Source organism: Cololabis saira, chromosome 2 (genome assembly GCF_033807715.1).
Source record: "Cololabis saira isolate AMF1-May2022 chromosome 2, fColSai1.1, whole genome shotgun sequence".
In the NCBI taxonomy this organism is placed as follows: domain Eukaryota; kingdom Metazoa; phylum Chordata; class Actinopteri; order Beloniformes; family Belonidae; genus Cololabis; species Cololabis saira.
The window spans coordinates 1,341,963-1,365,323 of NC_084588.1; the positions used below are offsets into that span (position 1 = coordinate 1,341,963).

Genomic DNA, 23,361 nt, shown 5'->3' on the forward strand with positions numbered 1-23,361 from the left:
ATACATATAATGTATCTATAATGTTCTATAATACATCCATGCCACAAACACCCACACACACAGCCCAGACAGGGCGACTACAGCCCGGGGATGAAGTCCGTGCGCACACCGCAACTAACAGCGGCGTCGGAGAGTTAAGCCGGGAGCGACTGGCGAAGCATGCACAGAAAAGCAGTCCACCGCAAACAATCATAAAAATAAAGGCATGCGAAGCAACAGTGTCCCCTTATCTTAAGTCCAGTCAGTGGCTGCGGGTCTTCTTAGCAGTTTTCCTCCGGTGATGAGAACAGAGGGGGCTCTAAACAGCTCCGTGTTAAGCCTGATTTATGGTTCCGCGTTAAATCGACGCAGAGCCTACGCCGTAGGGTTCAGCGTACTGTGCGCGTCTCCGCGTAACCCTACGCCGTAGGCTCTACGTCGGTGTAACGCGGAACCATAAATCTGCCTTTATGGTGCGCTGGAGAGGAGAGGAGGCAGGGAGCTGGGTGGAGGGGGCGGTGATTTAGCGGGCCGTTACGTAACGGCCCGCCAGCAAACCACATGCGCCATTTTTACATAGTTATGCGGCAAATCCCAGAAAGCACACAATACACTGAATGTTAAAAGTTCGTTGTTTTTTGGGTGTAATTGATGTCAAGACACCCAACAAAACACAAAAAATCAAGAAATCAGTGACGTTGAAAGTTTTTTCAAATTTGAGGCGTTTCTATTTTTTTTTCAATATAAGGGTTTTTGACGTATCTAGTGGTGATGGAAACGCGACTCCTGACTTCTTTGTCCTTCTCCCTGTTGTGGTCATACCGTCTCTTCACTGTCCTTCACCTCCTCCACTCCTCTGACCCCCACCATCTGATTGATGAAAAAAACCATAGTAAAGGGGAGATGTTTAAAAAAAAATCATACAGCATGGCAATATACTAGTTATACTGTCTTAGATTAAACTTAATGTTTTTCCTACTTTATTTACATTAGACCAAACAGAGAACTGTCGCAGAATTTAAATGAAAATAAACCTATAAATTGAGATTGAGATTGATGCGATTGCCTGCCTGTCTATGTGGTACTCCAGCTGCACAAAGGCAGAGCAGCACTCTGCAGAGGGTGGCGAGGATGACCACTAGGATCATTGGAGCCAGACATATCTTCCATCTTTTGCTCCCGTTTCATGCCCAGATCCCTCAGGATCATCAAGGATTCATCCCACCCTGGTCATGACCTGTTCCACCTCTTCCCCTCAGGAAGGAGGTGCAGGTCCATTAAAGCGAGAACCACCAGAATGATGAACAGTTCCTTCCCCCACTTCTCAACAAACCCCCCCCAACTGTTTTCTGACGGCTCTCTTGTATTAGGTAGATAGGTAGACCAGACTCTGGCTATACAGGATCTGCATTGACATCACTTCCCCACTGGACCAGCCCCCTTACTGAGTGGCAAAACATCAGCAAAAATGGCTGCAACTAGTGGAGAAGACGGGATAACAGCTGATTATCGGCTTAAATTAAAGGCAGTTGGACTTGACAGTGACCCGTACAGTTACCCCAAGAACCAGTGGTCCATGGACATTAATATTTGGTACAGTTACCAAGAACCAGTGGTCCATGGACTTTAATATTTGGTACAGTTACCAAGAACCAGTGGTCCATGGACATTAATGTTTGGTACAGTTACCAAGAACCAGTGGTCCATGGACATTAATATTTGGTACAGTTACCCCAAGAACCAGTGGTCCATGGACATTAATATTTGGTACAGTTACCAAGAACCAGTGGTCCATGGACATTAATATTTGGTACAGTTACCCCAAGAACCAGTGGTCCATGGACATTAATATTTGGTACAGTTACCCCAAGAACCAGTGGTCCATGGACATTAATATTTGGTACAGTTACCCCAAGAACCAGTGGTCCATGGACATTAATATTTGGTACAGTTACCCCAAGAACCAGTGGTCCATGGACATTAATATTTGGTACAGTTACCAAGAACCAGTGGTCCATGGACATTAATATTTGGTACAGTTACCAAGAACGAGTGGTCCATGGACATTAATATTTGATACAGTTACCAAGAACCAGTGGTCCATGGACATTAATATTTGGTAGAGTTACCCCAAGAACCAGTGGTCCATGGACATTAATATTTGGTACAGTTACCAAGAACCAGTGGTCCATGGACATTAATATTTGGTACAGTTACCAAGAACCAGTGGTCCATGGACATTAATGTTTGGTACAGTTACCAAGAACCAGTGGTCTATGGACTTTAATATTTGGTACAGTTACCCCAAGAACCAGTGGTCCATGGACATTAATATTTGGTACAGTTACCAAGAACCAGTGGTCCATGGACATTAATATTTGGTACAGTTACCCCAAGAACCAGTGGTCCATGGACATTAATATTTGGTACAGTTACCCCAAGAACCAGTGGTCCATGGACATTAATATTTGGTACAGTTACCAAGAACCAGTGGTCCATGGACATTAATATTTGGTACAGTTACCAAGAACGAGTGGTCCATGGACATTAATATTTGATACAGTTACCAAGAACCAGTGGTCCATGGACATTAATATTTGGTAGAGTTACCCCAAGAACCAGTGGTCCATGGACATTAATATTTGGTACAGTTACCAAGAACCAGTGGTCCATGGACATTAATATTTGGTACAGTTACCAAGAACCAGTGGTCCATGGACATTAATGTTTGGTACAGTTACCAAGAACCAGTGGTCTATGGACTTTAATATTTGGTACAGTTACCCCAAGAACCAGTGGTCCATGGACATTAATATTTGGTACAGTTACCAAGAACCAGTGGTCCATGGACATTAATATTTGGTACAGTTACCCCAAGAACCAGTGGTCCATGGACATTAATATTTGGTACAGTTACCCCAAGAACCAGTGGTCCATGGACATTAATATTTGGTACAGTTACCAAGAACCACTGGTCCATAGACATTAATATTTGGTACAGTTACCCCAAGAACCAGTGGTCCATGGACATTAATGTTTGGCCACAAATCCAGTTTCCTGATATTTATATGTACTTAATTTCTATGCCGGGGAAATACACGAAGCAAAGCTTGAAGGCTTACAAAAGTCTTGACTCTTGGTCCAACTTCAAGGCAGGATTTGTTGTAGAAATTAAAGTGATGAGGACACCGAACCTTATGATTTGACCGTTTAACGTTAGCTACCCAAAAATCCAACATTACCTGGTACAAAATGGGAACCTCACATCCACGTTTCTGTGCATGGAATCCAGTTGTTTCTGTGAATTGCAGCGATCCATTTGTCTCTCTTAAAGGGGACCTATTATGAAAAACACGTTTTTTCTTGATTTAACATATATAAAGTGGTCTCCCCTCACCCTGCCAACACAGAAAAGATGAAATCCCATGAATTTCTGCAAGGTCTGTACCCCCGCCCTGCAGAATCTTCCACTGTCATGTGACTTTCTACTGAGCCGTTCGGAATCTGCTCCTGTCGTGACGTCACGACGGGAGCAGATTTCCAGAGGTTCGGCCTCCGCTGCTGAAACCACGGCCACAACCAGCTCTCTCCGCCGGCTGGAGCTCCGCCATTGTTTACAAGCGGTGGCTGTTTCCACTGCGACGGAGAGTTAAAATGAGGTTTTGCATCGACACTTACCCTCATAAAAGGATCAGTACCAACGGACCGGGCAACTGCACACGGGTCAGCGGTAAGTGACGTTAATTCTTTATGTTATTTATATTTGTATGATCTTTGCATGGGCTAAGTATTTAGCTGAGCTCCGGGCCCGGAGCTCCGAACCCGGGGGCTCCGGGGGAGCCCCGGGCGCCGGCGGCTCTATTAGTACCGTAATACATTTTTCTTCTCTTTCAGATCTTCCAAGCAATGCACCTGGAGCTGTTAAACGACGCATTCAGAAGACGCACGGTCCTTCCTTGAGCCAGCAATAGTGCATAAATGTTATTCATATATTTTCACAATAAAGTTGCCATTTGTGAAAATTCAGTTTTGTGATTTCTTTACAGTTAACATGATTCATTTGTCTGTAACATAAATGAAATTAGGAATTGGAGTAAATAACCGTGGTGTACCTGTTTAGAATTAAATTAAGTCTTCCTGTGTGAAGACGAGGTGACTAAAGGGTGATTTATGGTTCCGCGTTACACCAACGCAGAGCCTACGGCGTAGGGTACGCGTCGATTTAACGCAGAACCGTGGACATGCTTTGCTACGCAGCCGCTGCTCTTATCCCCGGAGCGACGCTTTGTCTCCTCCCCTGCTACACGTCATTCAAGCAGCCAATCAGCGCAGAGCCTCATTATCATAGCCCCCCCTCACCTCAGAATGAAGCACAGAAAAAGGCTTTAGAAGCGGTAAAACTACAGACATGGCCCACTGGCTGAATTTCTGATTTATGTAGAAAAAACAAGCTTTAGATTGTTTTTAAGACATTCAAGGCCTTTTTAAAATATACATTAAATGCCATAAAAAGCGTTAAGCTTATTTTTCAGCAGTCTGTAAAAAAATAACTCTGATTTCTTGCTAAATCTATGAGTACAGTCGATCGCACAACAGCTCTTTCCCATTTTAGATGTTTTCGAATTGCTCAAACTGTAAGTTTACGCTGCCACTCAGTCTTTCTGCCACTCAGTCTTTCTGCCGCTCAGTCTCTCTGACACGCAGTCTCTCTGACACGCAGTCTTTCTGACACTCAGTCTTTCTGACACTCAGTCTTTCTGCCGCTCAGTGGGCGAAACTCACTGTGAAGTGGCATCTGTGACGTATTGAACATTCCCTCTATACTGACTCAGCCTCTCAAAAGGTGACAGTCTTACAGTTTTAGTTGGTCTGGTTTCAAGTCCAGTTCTTTTCCCACACATGAACTCTCCTTATAGCAGGAACAGCCTTATTCTCAGACCCCTTGTGTATCACCCCTTGCTGTCTGTCTTTTCTTGCCCTGAGCTTGAAATACAAGCTCAACTAAGTTGGATGATCTTATACACACAATGTCAACTTAATTCATAAAATGGTTGTTTCAGGTGCTCAACACATCATGCTTGATAATGCTCAACAAACATGTGTAATGAGTTTCAGCAGATGTTGCAACAACATGTAAGTTTTTTACTAGGAGGCGGAGGTTTAAAGACTTGTATGCTATGTCAGCATTGGTGAGTTTTGGTTTTAAAACACTTTTTTAGAATAAAACCGTTCCACTTAGTGATAATATATACCACTCTGAAAGCATGCAGGATGTTAATATGTAATATATGTCCAGTGAACATGCATGTGTGCATGTGTGCTCCAATACTGTTGGTAGGCGGTTTTATAATGTAGGCTTTAGCTGCATGGCAGCTGATACCAGAAAACACAAAGTCAGCAGTGCTGTTCTGTCTCAATCTTGTTGTTTATGCTGTTGTGAGTCACATCTATGCGTTTGTGGGGTGGTGATTGTCATAAGATTGCCGGGTTGTTGAATCAGACAAGTTGTGACCCTGAGGAGCGTATCAGAATATGTGTGCACCTACATCATTGTTTCCAAATGTCAGTTTTGTTCATTAACATTAGACTGGAACAGTTGGGCTCACAATGAGAAACAGGCTCTACTGCAGATCACTGTACCCCTTTTACACCAAGCTGGTTCCAGGGCTGGTTCTGGGCTAGAGCCAGACTTAGCACCAGTTCGTTGGTTTTACACAGCCTAAGCACCGGCTCCTGGCTCTCAAAACTGGTGCTACTGTAGCACTAGGTCTTTGCTGGGCCAGGGTAAGAACCGCTTTACGTTGGGGGCTACGTGCTTACGTCAAGGGCTGGGGGCGGGGCTGGGGACGGTGTTACTGAACAACCAAAGCAGAATAAACACGGAAGAGCGCTGTTTTTAAACAACGGAGCGTTGAAGACGGCGGTTAAGTTAGCAGACTCTTTTAATATTACATCCATTTATTTAATAATGGATGTAAAACAGAAGCCGTCGGCGGGCTCCGTGCCTGATCTGAGGCGTCATTAAATTAAATAAAGATGTTCTTGCCTATTTGACGCGAAGTCTGCGCCTCCCGGTTCGTCAAAGTCCCGGGCCAGTCCCCTCAGCCTCTGGTCTTTCATCAAACGGTGGACCCAGCACCGAGGCCGGTTTTAGGGGGGCGGCAGGGGTGGGCTATGCCCACCCAAACGTGCATCCTGCCCACCGGCGTCTCCATCCCGGCGAGAGCGGAGAGCGGATGGCTGTGCGCTGCAGGCTCTAGCGCCACGGCTACGCCGTTGACGCCGTAGCCTAATGCACTGGTAAGATGCGCACGACTTTGATCATTTTTGCAGATCTCCCGTGCATTACAGCACACGAGAACTTTGATCCAGTTTGCCTGAACCGAGACGTCTTATGGGCTCCCTCGTCAGCCTCCACGGCCGGGAGAGTGCTGCTCATCTATGTTTTACATACCTGTCCCAGTTAAACTAACGCGGCTTATCTTCCCAGAGCCACCGAACTACGTCATCGCCCCCAGAATGCATTGCGCAGGTAAAACATGGCGCCTCCCGCAGGTCAAAATATGTGATAAACATTGTAGATTTTTAAAGCAATTAGATTATTTTATGTGTTTCTAACAACATATTTTAGTATAAGAGAACAATTGTGGCTAATTAGGGACTACAAGTCTTAATAACCAGGGTTCCTTTTAAAAGTTACTTTTAAGCCTGAAAAAATATTAAAACTTAAAGCAGCACAACGTAACTTTCAGCTTTTCTGAGTTTGGCGGCATCTTGTGGACAAAAGCGGTAGTGTTTTACCAGAAAGAACACTACGTTTCCCATGAGCACCAGCGCGTACTGCCGGAAAGATCCTGTCCCGTCGCTGCATTTGTTTTGATGAGAGAAGGACGCTTTTCTGTTTCACCAAGTGAACAGAAGGAACGCAAAAAAAAGATGTTAAACTGCTGGAAAGGAACTGGAATTTACCGGGATACCTTAAACAAGGAAGCCAGGGAGCGGTATATGGAGAAAATAATGATTATTAACGGTCTGGATCCATATCCCTACTGAAGACCCATGTGTTTCAATAAATTTGTATAATAGTACAACATACAGTACATGTTTTGTATCCCTTTTACTTCTCTTTTCTTTTTTTTTGACTGCCATATAGGCTCCGAGGCGTGAGCAATATTTTTTTTTCCTCGTGAGATTATTTTTTTCCTCTGCAGCTACAAATAAGAGTTAATATTTTTTCCTCAACAAACTAGTTTTATCTGAAGATTGGGGTTAATTGCACCGCAGAGAGCTGGCCAGCAACTGGGTTTAGCTGGCGAAGTGGGGAATAAAACCCGTGTCTTGATCCGACCCGGTCTGTGTGAGTGTTTGTGGTTTAAGGCTGTTTATGGTTCTGCGTTAAATCGACGCAGAGCCTACGGCGTAGGGTACGCGGCGACACGCACCGTACTTTGCGCGTCGCCACGTACCCTACGCCGTAGGTCTGCGTCGATTTAACGCAGAACCATAAATCAGGCTTTACTGTGTGTTTGGTCGTTACAGCCGCGATCCAAAGCGAGCGGACGACTCTTTCACTCTTTTACTGTGTTATATCAGATACTTGGCCTGGGTGGTTCTGCCTCCGAGCAGGAAACCGTTGAAAAGTTAGACCATTAGGATCTTTTCCCCACGTCTGTTGTGTGGAGCTGCTGCAGCAGCAATGCAGCAACAGGTTCTGCGGAGCTCTGAGCTCCACGCCCCGCCCATTTTCGTCTCGACTGCGAATCGGGAAGGAGGGGGAAGTGACGTATGCCGTAAAGCTGTCAAAGTCGTAACGATTTGTAGTTTTTTAGTGTGGCAGGGTTCCTACCATGCTCCTCAAAGTTACATAGTGCCAGTGAAGGCGATACTGACCCCCTCAGACCATGACAGAGGTGTCATTAAACCTGTTGGAAGTTGATGTACCATCACAATGACTCTGGAAATATGATATTAAGGTGGAAAAGTTACGTAGTGTCGCTTTAATAAAGTGCCATATTAACAGCGCTACAGCTGAAATTAAAACAGCTTTTGGCTCTCAGCTTCCTGATCAGGGTAGGGATGAAAACGAGGGGGAGTGGTAGTGACGTATACAGTAACGTAATGACGTGGTTCTCTGGCCAGCACCAGCTTGTGTAAAAGCAAACGGTTCTCAACCGGTTCTTACTAGAACCAACCGCGAACCGGCTCTAGCACCAGCACTAGCATCAGCCCTGGAACCAGCTTGGTGTAAAAGGGGTAACTGTTCTGCTTTAGAGGGTCAACATTTACCAGAGTAGCTGTGGAAGCCCAGTATCATCGTAAAAAACATTTTTGATTTTACATTGAATTATGAAAAAAACTAAATGTGCTAATATAACGACGCAGACGACATTAAAATTAAAGAGTTGATGTGCAGAATTTTCTTCAGTTAAATGAAGACAAAACAGAAATAATGGTGTTTGGAGCCGAAGAGATGGAGTAAAAGTCAGCACTCAGCTTCAAGCAGTAAAGTTAAAAACCAAAAACAACTTAATAATTTATCAATATTATATTATACAAAGATGGTTATTATTATTATTATTATTATTATTAGTATTATTATTAGGGCCCGAGCACTTGCAGTGCGAAGGCCCTATTGTATTTGCAGGAATTTTTATTATTATTATTATTATTATTATTATTATTATTGCACCTAAGTCAGGCCTGGCGAAAAATTTGATATTTAATGGTTTGCATTAATGGGCGTGGTAAAATGGCTCAACAGCGCCCCCTTGAAAACTTTGTGCCTCAAGCCCCACGATACGGTTTGACGTACATGCACGAAAATCGGTACACACCTGTATCATGGGGCAACTTAAAGAAAAGTCTCTTGGCGTCATGCCCGAAACCGAACCGGATGTCGGCCATTTTGAATTAGTCGTGTCATTTTGGCGAAATTTATGCCATTCCTTCGAAAGTTAATTCAGCACGAACCGTAACGTGCCCCCAAGTGTGTTATACATCAAAATGTGCGTCTCCATCCTGCGACAACACGCATTACTTTTCTCTTTCAAAAGCGTTACCGTGGCGACGCTAGACGCCAAAAAGCGCGCCCACCCTTCATCTGATTGGTTCGACAGAAAAAACTTTGTGCCTCAAGCCCCATAATACGGTTTGACGTACATGAACGAAAATCGGTACACACCTGTATCATGTCGCAACTAAAAGAAAAGTCTCTTGGCGCCATGGCCGAAACCGAACAGGAAGTCGGCCATTTTGAACATTCTGAATTAATTGCGTAATTTTGGAGCAATATATGCCATTCCTTCGAGAGTTAATTCAGCCCGAACCGTATCGTGAACCCAGATGTGTTATACATCAAAATGTGTGTCTCCATCCTGCGACTACACGCATTACTTTTCTCTTTCAAAAGTGTTACCGTGGCGACGCTAGACGCCAACAAGCGCACCCCCCCTTCATCTGATTGGTCCATATTTGATAGTTCCCCAAAAGGCACCAAATTTGGCATGCAAGCCAGGCCTGGCGATAAATTTGATATTTCATGGTTTGCAATAATGGGCGTGGCAAAATGGCTCAACAGCGCCCCCCGGAAAACTTTGTGCCTCAAGCCCCACAATACGGTTTGACGTACATGCACGAAAATCGCTACACACCTGTATCATGGCACAACTTAAAGAAAAGTCTCTTGGAGCCATCGCCGAAACCGAACAGGATGTCGGCCATTTTGAATACATTGTGTAATTTTTGGCGAAATTTATGCCATTCCTTCGGCAGTTAATTCAGCCCGAACCGTAACGTGCCCCCAGGTGTGTTATACATCAAAATTTGCGTCTACATCCTGCGACACCACGCATTACTTTTCTCTTTCAAAAGTGTTACCATGGCGACGCTAGACGCCAAAAGGCGCGCCCCCCCTTCATGTGATTGGTCCATATTTGATAGTTCTCCAAAAGTCACCAAATTTTGCATGCAAGCCAGACTTGGCGATACATTTGATATTTCATGGTTTGCATTAATGGGCGTGGCCTAACGGCTCAACAGCGCCCCCTAGAATACTTTTCTCTGCCATAACTTTTGAATGGTTTGACATAGAGAGTTGTGGATGGTGTCATGGGACTCTGTAATGAGTCCTTAAGCTTCGTTGGCCTTAATTAGCCCTGCCCCTTCTTCTGATTGGTTGTCCCTTTTTTCTGCTATAACTTTTGAATGGTTTGACATAGGAAGTCCTGGGTGGTGTCATAAGATTCTGTATGGAGTCCTTGACCTTCATTGGCCTGAATTAGCCCCGCCCCTTCTTGTCATTGGTTGCCCCTTTTTTCTGCTATAACATTTTAATTGTTTGACATAGGAAGTCGTGGGTGGTGTCATGGGACTCTGTAATGAGTCCTCAAGCTTCGTTGGCCTTAATTAGCCCCGCCCCTTCTTCTGATTGGTTGTCCCTTTTTTCTGCTATAACTTTTGAATGGTTTGACATAGGAAGTCGTGGGTGGTGTCATGGGACTCTGTAATGAGTCCTTAAGCTTCGTTAGCCTTAATTAGCTCCGCCCCTTCTTCTGATTGGTTGTCCCGATTTTCTGCTATAACTTTGGAATGGTTTGACATAGAGAGTCGTGGGTGGTGTCATCAGATTCTGTATGGAGCCCTTGACCTTCATTGGCCTGAATTAGCCCCGCCCCTTCTTCTGATTGGTTGTCCCTTTTTTCTGCTATAACTTTTGAATGGTTTGACATAGGAAGTCGTGGGTGGTGTCATGGGACTCTGTAATGAGTCCTTAAGCTTCGTTGGCCTTAATTAGCCCCGCCCCTTCTTCTGATTGGTTGTCCCGATTTTCTGCTATAACTTTGGAATGGTTTGACATAGAGAGTCGTGGGTGGTGTCATCAGATTCTGTATGGAGTCCTTGACCTTCATTGGCCTGAATTTGCCCCGCCCCTTCTTCTGATTGGTTGTCCCTTTTTTCTGCTATTACTTTTCAATGGTTTGACATAGGAAGTCGTGGGTGGTGTCATTTCTGATACTTATGGGGGGCGGTGGACGTGAGTGCGAGGGCCCGTTCATCGCTGCTTGCAGCTTTAATTAGTATTATTATTATTATTATTATGTATAGTATATTATATTATTATTAGTATAGGTATCGATTAGGTGAATGAATGAATGAATGGGATGCCTGGGTCTGGGGCCCTCCGTTGTCGGGCCTGCGCGGGTGTCGCCTTGTTGGGGGGTTCCCTCTCTCCGGGCCCGTCTCCGGTCCCCCCCGCTGCCTCTACGGCGGGGCGCCCCTCTGGTCTTGGAGGGCCACTTTCGTGGGGGACGGGTGCGCCTGCCCGCGTCGGCGGCCGGGGCGGCTCTGTCTCTCCGGGCAGGCTGGCCCCCTGCCGGGTGGGGGTCGTTGGCCTGAAGGGTGAGGGCCTCCTGGCCGCGTGTCCGGCCCGGACCGGGTGGCCGGGGATCGCCTGGGTCGCGGTCCGCCGCCGCGGGATCCCTGGCTGCTTCTTTCCGCGCCGTGGGGGCCCCGCCCGCGGGCCCCCTCGGCCGCCGCCGGGGGGGGGGGGGGGGGGCCTCGCAGGCGGTGGGTTGCCTCCCTCCTACTTCTCCCCTCTGTGGGGTTGCCGGTGGCCTGGGTTCCGGGCTCTTCCTTGTCGGCCTCTGGTCTCGCGGGTGGCGGGGTTGCTCCCCCCCCTCCCCCACTATAGATACACTTCAGGTGGAGCTTTGTTTGGTTTATTACACCCACACACACACACACACACACACACACACACACACACACACACACACACACACATATAGTCATTTAGTCACATGCATACACACACACACACACACACACACACACACACACACACACACACACATGCATGATCATATACATACACACACACACACACACATAGACATACACACTGGCTTGTTCACCTGCATGCTGGCTCTCTAGTTCTTGGGTTTAGGTAGCGGTAGCGATAGCTTAGCTCAGACTGCGATCAGATCTCAAGATTTAGGTCGATTGCTGTTCGTGTTTTGGATGGCTCCGTGCCGGTTTCGTGCTTTGTTTGTGGTTTTTTGTTGCAGATTTCCAGTGCTTGACGTGTGTCTCCGTGTGTTCCTGCTTCCTGGATTGGCAGTGGATGTCGTCACCCCCCCCCCCACCCCCTCCCCCCCCCCCCAAAAAAAAAAAAAAAACACTGGGTTTGTATGTGTATATTTATGTATGTGTACGCATATGTGTGCGTATATATATGTATATATTACATATAGTAATAATGCACATATATACACTTTTGGTTTCTACCGTCATGGTATCAATCAATAATATGTGTGCAGACAAGGTAAAAAAAAACAAAAAAAACAAAAACAAAAACAAAGCCATAAATCTGGGAGTGGTTCTGGACTCAGACCGGAGTTTTAACAGACAAATTAAGTAAGTCAGCCTGTTATCACGAAAAGAACCTGCGGAGGATTAAATGACTGATGTCTCAGCAGGACTTGGAAGACCTGGTCCAGATCTTCAGTAGACTGGACTACTGTAATGTAGTAATGTAACTGTAATGAGGAGTCCTCACTGAGACCAGGAGACCCGAGTCCTCACTGAGACCAGGAGACCTGAGTCCTCACTGAGACCAGGAGACCCGAGTCCCAGTCCCCGGGTCTCGCACTCAGAAGGCACGCCGATCTTTTCCAGTGGCCAGCCGCGGTACTGCAACAAAAAATCCCATGGGGCCCAGAAAGCTTTTTTCCCATAGACCGCAATAGTAAAAGAGAAGCCTCTAAAACTGTTCACAGGAACCTCCAGCTGTAATCACCGGCAATTACTAATCTTTGTATTCTATATTTTTAAGTCATGGACTTTATATCCGTCAAAAATGTTTTATAACGGCCAGAAAAGTCAAAGAAAAGTCTCTTTCTGGGCGTGACGTCACGGCAGATTAATATATATTATGTAATTATATTATATTAATACATTAATACATAAATTATATTAATACATTAATGGATGGATGGATGGATGGATGGATGGATGGACATTAATACATTAATAATATATGTAATGCTATACATGTAATAATATACATTAATTAATATATTATATTAATACATATTATGTTAATATTCGCGTCATTGCCCCGGGGCATGATGGGAGGCCCCAGAGCATCATGGGAGGTGACTCAACTGCGCATGCTCTATGGGCCGCACAACGCGGAAGTAAACCCGGAAGTCAGAATTTTTTTCGGCGTATGCGCTGGCTGAGCAGAATGCATTGAAATGAATGGGCGGCCATTTTCAATCTCCCATCCAGTTCTATAATACATCCATGCCGAGTCCTCACTGAGACCAGGAGACCCGAGTCCTCACTGAGACCAGGAGACCCGAGTCCTCACTGAGACCAGGAGACCCGAGTCCTCACTGAGACCAGGAGACCCGAGTCCTCACTGAGACCAGGAGACCCGAGTCCTCACTGAGACCAGGAGACCCGAGTCCTCACTGAGACCAGGAGACCCGAGTCCTCACTGAGACCAGGAGACCCGAGTCCTCCATAAGACCAATGGTGCTTTTCCACTAGCACCTACTCGGCTCTACTCATCTCAACTCGGCCTGGTTTCTTTTCCATAACAATTCAATACCCAGATCAGAAGTAGGAGGTTGGAGCGAAGCCGCTGTGACGTATTTGATTGTGTGATGTAAACGCTCTGTGACTTGTGTTCCATATCAAGTTAAAACATGAGAGTGAGAGAAGCTTCAAGCGGCGACGCTTTTTGTTTGTTTGTCTCGGTGCTGCTGAAAAGTCAGCTGGAGCCGTGAGCAGCTATGAAGAGACAGAGTTCCTGGTAGATCTGGTCATAAAGCGCAAAGGCGAGTCGAGTTGGGCTGAGTAGGGACTAGTGAAAAAGCGCCACAAGAGACCTGAGTCCTCACTGAGACCAGGAGAGGGGACGATATAACTTAGATCCTGATCCGTCTTAGATCTTTACTCCGGCTTCCTGTCTGTCCGAGAACAGATGTAAAATGCTGCTGCTGGTTTATAAATCTCTAAATGGTCGCCGACCAAAATACATCTCTGACAATGAACCAAGCAAGCACGGTGAGGCTGCGTTCAGCTTTTATGCTCCTAACCTGTGGACAAACTCCCAGAATGCATCAGGGCTGCTGAAACTCTCTGGTTTAAGTCAAAGTTGAAAACCTTTTTATTTACTGCTGCATTTCAGTAATCTCCCACAATGCACTGCAACCTTTATTTCTTGCATCTCATTTGTTTAATCATTTTTAACTGATGTCTGTCTTTAATTTTGGTTTTAAACTATTTTAAATTTTAATCTTTTTTTTAAAGTTTTTATGTAAAGCACTTTGAATTGTCTTGTACAGGACTGTCTCAGAAAATTAGAATATTGTGATAAAGTTCTTTATTTTATATAATGCAATTAAAAAAATACATTCTGGATTCATTACAAATCAACTGTAATATTGCAAGCCTTTTATTATTTTAATATTGCTTATTATGGCTTACAGTTTAAGATTAAGATTCCCAGAATATTCTAATTTGTTTAGATAGGATATTTGAGTTTTCTTAAGCTGTAAGCCATGATCAGCAATATTAAAATAATAAAAGGCTTGCAATATTTCAGTTGATTTGTAATGAATCCAGAATGTATGACATTTTTGTTTTTGTAATTGCATTACAGAAAATCACAATATTCTAATTTTCTGACACAGTCCTGTATATAAAATAACATGTGTTGTATGTAAATAGTGTCGTGTGTGACAGAAGCTGTCTATGCCCACAGCCCAGGCGGATGTGGAGACAGACGAGGTGGTTCCCAGGCTGCTGTCCCAACGTGAGGGGAACCGGTTTACTGATCCTCTTCACTCGCGGCGGCGCCATGGTCAGTCGTCGCCAGACGCTTCAAGCCAAGTACCTTCGCATCCGGAGAACATCGTTGTATCACTGCCCGTTTTTGGAAGGGACCTATTTCTAAATCTGACACGGAACCTGGAGATTCTGTCACCTAACTTTGTTGTGGAGCAAAGGCTCGGGGATGAACACGTACAAGTCAGCCGCTTATCCATGAACCAGTTCTGTTTTTACTCCGGCTTCATCATCAACCGCACGGACTCTCTGGCATCGCTCAGCACCTGCGGTGGTTTGGTAAAACTATATTTAGTTCTTTGAGGTTACTAATAAGGTATAATTTCAGTGTTGGTAATAATAACTCACTTTTGAAGGTTTTTGAAAATTTTATTTCGAACATGCATGTTAAAAAAAATAGTACAAAAAAAGTAAAAAAAACAATACAAATATATATATATATATATATATATATATATATATATATATATATATATATATATATATATAAAAGACGAGTTTCAATAAGCTTACTTATAAACAGTGTTGTGCTAGTTACTGAGAAATTGTAACTAGTTAGCGTTACTAGTTACTTCATTAAACAGTAACTCAGTTACTTAGACCAAAAAGTAATGCGTTACTATGAAAAGTAACTATTTATTTACTTTAGAGTTTAGAGTTTAGAGTTTATTAATTTAGCACAATTAGATGCATAAAGCACTGCGCAAGGAGGGAACGAAGTTCTATAGCGAACTTATACAAGGTTCCACCCCTGTCAAAAAAACAAAACAAAGGACAAGCAGACAGCATGCATGAGCTAAACAACAACAAAAGACAAAGATCAATAGCAACAGGAATTCAAGTACTTGAAACAACTAATAGTAAAAGACACAAAGAAAGAACAAAAAATGTGACAAAAGCAGTACAATGAGAAAGAATATATAATTAAAGGTCGATAAAATTAAAGGTCGAGTAGAGAAAGTAAATTAGGTTCCTGTGGAAAGTAAAAATTCCTTTAGGTTTTTTTTGAAAATGCATTGGGAGGAGGTGGACCTCAGTGAAGAGTTTAAGTCAGACCAGAGCTTGGGGCCTCTATAAGTAATGTTGAATTGGTGACTTGAGGTTCGGGAGGACGGTATAGATAAGCTATTGTTACTAAACCTTGTTTGATATGAGTGAAAGTCTGTTGTCAGAATAAAGAAATTGTGAAAAGTAATAGGCAGATCTTGTTTCCTGTATATAAACTTATGAATAAAAAGGCATGTTTGATAGGCATTCACCTTATCAATAGGTAAGAGTCGATACTTCAGAAAAAGAGGCGCTGATGGCGCATATCTAGAGGAGTGGGAGATCAATCTCAGAAACCTCTTCTGCAATAAGAGTAGTTTTCTTAGATGAGTCGGATAATTAGCTGCCCAAACAATGTTACAATAATTTAAATGAGGGAACAAGAAACTATAATATAGGGTTAAGTAAGCTGAGGAATGAATTAAAGGGAGGACTTTCCTCAAAATGCCTAGCATCTTCATGGATCTTTTGGAGACGAGATCAATATGATTACACCAGTTGAGGTGTTCATCTAGAATAACCCCCAGAAATTTGGTTGAATTGACTTGAAGGATTTCATTACCATTTATTAGAATTTTGGCTAACTCCTTGGGATAGAACTTATTAATGTTACAAAAGACCATGAAGTTGCATTTATTGACATTGAGGGTCAGTTTGTTAAGTTGGAACCAGTGGGCAATTGAAGAAAGTTCATCATTTGCACATTTAATCAGAGTGGGAAAATCCTCATGAACAGCGATGAGATTAGTGTCATCTGCGAACAGGACAGGAAGAAATGTTTTACACATCATAGGCATATCATTGATATAAATTAAGAATAGCAAAGGGCCCAAGATTGAGCCTTGGGGTACACCAAACAAGATTTTAGATTTTTTAGAAGAAAAGTCATTAACATGGACAAATTGTTCTCTATTGGTCAGATAGTTTTTGAACCAGTTAAGGGCGGTTCCCGCCACACCATACCTGTAGAGCTTAGAGATAAGAATGTTGTGATCTACAGTATCGAAAGCTTTACTTAAATCCAGGAAAATTCCTAAGGCAAATTTTTTATCATCAAGAGCGTTGGAAATATTATTTACAAGCTGGAGGAGTGCATGTTCTGTGGAATATTTTTTTCGGAAACCATATTGGTGTTTATATAATATATTGTTAATTTCAAAATGTTGAGATATTCTATGAAAGACCAGCTTTTCCAGAATTTTAGATATACAGGGAAGAATAGATATTGGTCGATAATTTCCGAATTCATTAGTGTCACCCGATTTAAAAATCGGGACGACTTTTGCAATTTTTAATTCCTGGGGAATGATTCCAGATTGAAAGGATAATGAAAAGATATGGGTAAGAGGTGGTAGTATAAAATCAATGGTCTCTTTGATGAGGGCAGACTTAATGCCATCATGCCCAGCCGCCGAGTTCTTTAATGCCATGATAATACTATGGACTTCCTGAGGATTCGGGGGATCCAGGTTTAAGAGTGGGGGAAACTGCCCTTTAATTAGGCCACAGGGATTCCCATCAGCTGCCTTGATACAAGATGCCAGATTGAAACCAACATTAACAAAGAAATCATTGAACTCATCAGCCACTTCATTTGGGTTGAAAAGAGTGCCTTCCTTCCCCTTCATCTCTGTAGGTGTGGCTAGAGGTGATTTCCTACGATTTAATAGGTGGTTAATGAGGTTCCATGTTGACTTGGGGTCATTTGAGGCAATATTAAATTTATCAGCATAATATTTTTTCTTAGTTTTCCTTACTAGAGCTGTAAATCGATTTCTGTATTGCTTATAGATTTCTATATTAGTAGGAGAAGGATTTATGATTGATTTTCTATAGAGTTTGTTTTTTTTTCGAGAGAATTTCTTCAGATCTTCTGTGATCCAGGGCTTCCCCTTGGAGGATTTTTTGTTAGAATTCATATTTATCAGAATTAAATAAAAACATTTTTTTAAATGCTCCCATTAATCCCCTCTAGCCTTCATTTCAGCATGTACTGTATGGATTTGCATTGTGCATCGTGTTCTGCATTCTAAACAGTCTCCCCGCTTCTTCACTCTTGAGCTTCAGCAGCAGCTCAAGAACGGGACCTTTGTTCATTACAGTCTCAGATATAATCCATGGTGGCATGTCGGTTTATAAGAATCTTTTTGCCCAGAAGAAAAAAGAGCGACAACAACAACCCATAACTATTTTCTTCTCTCGAAAAAACATGTTACCTTTCTTATCTTCCAGTCCTATCTCCGAACTGTAGTTGGGAGAGCTGGTGGTTAGTTACAGTTTCTGGTTCGTTGCTGGTAACCAGTGTTGGGTGTAACGCGTTACTGTAACGAGATTACATTCGCCAGTAACGCGGTAATGTAACGCGTTACAGTTGTAATTTGGGTAATCCCGTTATAGTTACTCCAAGACAAAAAAAATACATTACTTTAGTTACTTTAAGGTTTTCAGCTACATGTAGAACGGGAGAACAGAAAAGAAAATCAAACTTGCCTTCCATGCGTCTTCACGCGTTGCGCAACACTTGTCTGACTTAAAGCCGGGCATACACTGTGCGATTATCGGCTCGTTTTGAGCCGATTTTTCAGTCGTGCGACTTTTTTTTGATCGGGCCCGATTTTGACCCAATCGTTGCTCGTGCCTCGTGCAGTGTACGTGGGGTAACGACGAGAGATTAACACCTCACGACGAGCTCCCGATCACAAATCGTGAGGTCGCAAGAAAATCAAGCTTACAGTTTAAGATTAAGATTCCCAGAATATTCAAATTTTTTGAGATAGGATATTTGAGTTTTCTTAAGCTGTAAACCATGATCAGCAATATTAAAATAATAAAAGGCTTGCAATATTTCAGTTGATTTGTAATGAATCCAGAATGGATGACATTTTTAGGGCCCGAGCACCTTCAGTGCGAAGGCCCTATTGTATCTGTAGGAATTTTTTTTCTTTTTCTTTTTCTTTTTCTTCTGACGGAAGGAGGGCCTTTTTGCCCCGCTAAACGTGCCAAAAAAGTCACCAAATTTTGCATGCAAGTCAGGCCTGGCGAAAAATTTGATATTTAATGGTTTACATTAATGGGAGTGGCAAAATGGCTCAACAGCGCCCCCCGGAAAACTAACCCTAACCCTACGGTTTGACGTACATGCACGAAAATCGGTACACACCTGTATCAGTAGACAACTTAAAGAAAAGTCTCTTGGCGACATGGCCGAAACCGAACAGGAAGTCAGCCATTTTGAATTAATCGTGTCACTTTGGCGCAATTTATGCCATTCCTTCGGCAGTTAATACGGCCCGAACCGTAACGTGCCCCCAAGTGTGTTATACCTCAAAATGTGCGCCTTCATCTTGTGACTATGCGCATTACTTTTCTCTTTCAAAAGCGTTACCGTGGCGACGCTAGACGACAAAAAGCGCGCCTACCCTTCATCTGGTTGGTTCAGACCAAAAAAAATTTGCGCCTCAAGCCCCAGAATACGGTGTGACGTACATGAACGAAAATCGGTACACACCTGTATCATGTCGCAACTTAAAGAAAAGTCTCTTGGCGCCATGGCCGAAACCGAACAGGAAGTCGCCCATTTTAAACATTCTGAATTAATCACGTAATTTTGGAGCAATATGAGCCATTCCTTCGAGAAGTAATACGGCCCGAACCGTAACGTGCACCCAGGTGTGTTATACATCAAAATGTGCGTCTCTATCCTGTGACTACGCGCATTATTTTTCTCTTTCAAAAGTGTTAACGTGGCGACGCTAGACGGCAAAAAGCGCGCCCCCCTTCATCTGATTGGTCCATATTTGATAGTTCCCCAAAAGTCACCAAATTTTGCGTGCAAGGCAGGCCTGGCGATAAATTTGATATTTTACGGTTAAATTAATGGGCGTGGCAAAATGGCTCAACAGCGCCCCCTGGAAAACTTTGTGCCTCAAGCCCCACAATACGGTTTGACGTACATGCATGAAAATCGGTACACACCTGTATCATGTCGCAACTTAAAGAAAAGTCTTTTGGAGCCATGGCCGAAACCGAACAGGAAGTCAGCCATTTTTAATTTATTGTGTAATTTTGGCGCAATTTATGCTATTCCTTCGGCAATTAATACGGCCCGAACCGTAACGTGCACCCAGGTGTGTTATACCTCAAAATGTGCGTCTTTATCTTGTGACTACGCGCATTACTTTTCTCTTTCAAAAGTGTTACCGTGGCGACGCTAGACGCGAAAAAGCGTGCGTCCCCTTCATCTGATTGGTCCATATTTGATAGTTCTCCAAAAGTCACCAAATTTTACATGCAAGCCAGGCTTGGCGATACATTTGATATTTCATGGTTTGCATTAATGGGCGTGGCTTAACGGCTCAACAGCGCCCCCTAGAATACTTTTCTCTGCCATAACTTTTGAATGGTTTGACATAAAGAGTCGTGGGTGGTGTCATGGGACTCGGTATAGAGTCCTTGACCATAATTGGTGAAAATAAGCCCCGCCCCTTCTTCTGATTGGTTGTCCCTATTTCCTGCTATAACATTTGAATGTTTTGACATAGAGAGTCGTGGGTGGGGTCATGGGACTCTGTAATGAGTCCTTGAGCTTCTTTGGCCTTAATTAGCCCCGCCCCTTCTTCTGATTGGTTGTCCCTATTTCCTGCTATAACATTTGAATGTTTTGACATAGAGAGTCGTGGGTGGGGTCATGGGACTCTGTAATGAGTCCTTGAGCTTCTTTGGCCTTAATTAGCCCCGCCCCTTCTTCTGATTGGTTGTCCCTATTTCCTGCTATAACATTTGAATGTTTTGACATAGAGAGTCGTGGGTGGTGTCATGGGACTCTGTAATGAGTCCTTGACCTTCATTGGCCTGAACTAGCCCCGCCCCTTCTTCTGATTGGTTGTCCCTTTTTTCTGCTATAACTTTTGAATGGTTTGACATAGGAAGTCGTGGGTGGTATCGTTTCTGATATGCTTATGGGGGGCGGTGGCCGTGAGTGCGAGGGCCCGTTCATCGCTGCTTGCAGCTTTAATTGTTTTTGTAATTGCATTACAGAAAATCACAATATTCTAATTTTCTGAGACGGTCCTGTATATGTTGTTCATTGGCAATCGAGTTATGGTGCAGCTCAGGTCATATTGCGGAGTAATCCAAAAGTAATGTAACTAGTAATGTAACTAGTTACTTTCAGCAACCAGTAACTAAGTAGTGTAAGGGATTACTTTTTTTTAAAGTAACTAGTAATATGTAATGGATTACTTTTTTTGAGTAACTACCCCAACACTGCTGGTGACCGGCATCGTCTAGGAGTCCGGGGAAAGTGAAGGAAAAAGGGACGAAGGAAAAATACTGTCCGTGCGACCTCGCACATTTATTAAAAACTTGTAAAGAGCAAACAAAATACTTGAGGGCCGACAACTTAACACTAACGGTGGACTCTGAAAGTAACTGAAAACTACGGTCTTCCACACGCTCACACCGGCATCTCCCTCTCTCTCCTCCGCTGCAGCCACTACGTCACACACACACAGACACCCGAACACAGACACCGCCTTAAAGGGACAGGGCTGGCCGGTAACACACACCTGCACCGCGGCTTTAGGAGAACAAGACGCTACAGAGAGTCAGGATGCAGCGGCAGTCAGAAGTGAAATAAGTGCGAGGCGGTGCTGATCTCCGCAATTTGAAGTCTTCTATAATAATTGTAAAAATAATCTCTTATCACGGGTTCTTTTTGGAACGTAACCCCTGCGAAAAACCAGGGATTACTGTAATAACAATATCTCCACGTTGCGAAACTCGTCTTCTCTCGGCTCACCGTGAGGGATTCCATGTACGGTAGGTTCCATGTAGATGTCCCCCAAGTGACCTAGCATGCATAGTGTGGGGCACGCTGGAATTCTGTAATTGAGCCATGTGGATAAATCCTCAAATATCTCCATCCAGAACCTCTGTACCGGTGCACAAAACCATAAAGCATGCATATAACTATCTGGGGTGTTCTCTGTGCACTCTGAGCAGATATTAGAGGTGGCAAAACCCATCTGGAACATTCTTTGTCCTGTATAATGTATTCTATGAAGAACTTTATACTGTAAAAGTTGTAAGTTTGGGTTCTTAGTGTCATAGGGTCATAGTGAAAGTATTTAAACATATTTGTGACCAAGAGATCTGGTCAGTCTTGAGAGAGAGGTCCGCTTCCCATTTTGAGATCGGGAGAGAGACTGAGTTATCTATTTTGGACATTAACCTGTATAGTTTCGATAGCAACTTTGGGGTGTTTAGATTAAATAACTCTATTATCTATTATCCCGTTGCTGCTTCCACCTGCCTGCTGTGCTGCTAACGTCCCCGACCCCCAGTCTGGCCTTCGGCAGGAGGGTCCCCCCTTATGATCCAGGTCCTGGTCCAGGTTTCTACCCCCTTATTATCCAGGTCCTGGTCCAGGTTTCTCCCCCCCTTATGATCCAGGTCCTGGTCCAGGTTTCTCCCCCCCTTATGATCCAGGTCCTGGTCCAGGTTTCTACCCCCCTTATTATCCAGGTCCTGGTCCAGGTTTCTTCCCTCCTAAAGGAGAGTTTTTCTTGCCACTGTTTGGCTTAAGGTTTTTCTCCCACTAGGGGAGTTTTTACCTGCCATTGTTTATGTAATAATTGCTCGGGGGTTTATGTTCTGGTCTCTGGAAAGCGCCTAGAGACAACTTTTGTTGTATTAGACGCTATACAAATAAAATTGAATTGAATTGAATTATCTTAGCGGGAAGTTGCAGGTCCAATTGGTTGAGTTTATATTTTTTATTTATTATGGACTTAAGTTGTTGGTATTCTAAAAATGTGTTACTGCTAATTCTATATTGAACAGTGAGTGTATTAAAAGGTACAAAATGTCCACTTATGATTACATGTTGTAGATACCATATTCCTTGATCCCTCCATTGAACAAAGTTAACCATCTTTTTATCATTCTTCAGGATGTCTGGGTTGTTCCAGATGGGTGTGCAGTCACATGGAAAAAGTGAGACTTTGGCTATTTTAATTCAATTCAAGTACATTTTTTCAATTCAATTTTATTTATATAGCGTCTAATACAACAAAAGTTGTCTCTAGACGGTTTCCAGAGACCCAGAACTTTTAAGGAATTCCAACAAGGCTGTCAGAGTTGAGTTAATATTAATGCTTTTAAAACATTTATGATGTTTAATGTTTTGACTAATGAATGGTAAATCTAAGATTTCCAGATCATTGCAAAACACTTGTTCTGAATCCGGCCATTGACTATCTGAAGAATGATTTTTACACCATTTTAAAATATACTGCAAGTTATTAACTAAGAAATAATACTGGAAGTTAGGTAAGTCTAAGCCTCCACATTCTTTGGGTTTTTGTAATCTATTTAAGCTAATATGTGGTGTAGGAGAGCAGGAGGCAGGAGTTCTCAAAAACAATGTTTATTTAACAAAAAGCGCTGCTGAGCAGGAATACCAAAAGCCAGAACTCA

General features: G+C 43.3%; 1 protein-coding gene across 2 annotated transcripts in view; it reads left to right on the forward strand.

The window, feature by feature from the left end:
* The window catches only part of adamts17 (ADAM metallopeptidase with thrombospondin type 1 motif, 17), a 193,226-nt gene that overhangs the window by 16,031 nt on the left and 153,834 nt on the right, over nt 1-23,361 (forward strand). For both annotated transcript variants that reach the window (XM_061735776.1, XM_061735787.1), the window contains exon 2: nt 14,753-15,114. In XM_061735776.1, the coding sequence (XP_061591760.1) occupies nt 14,753-15,114 (362 nt within the window). The remainder of the gene's footprint in view (nt 1-14,752; nt 15,115-23,361) is intronic.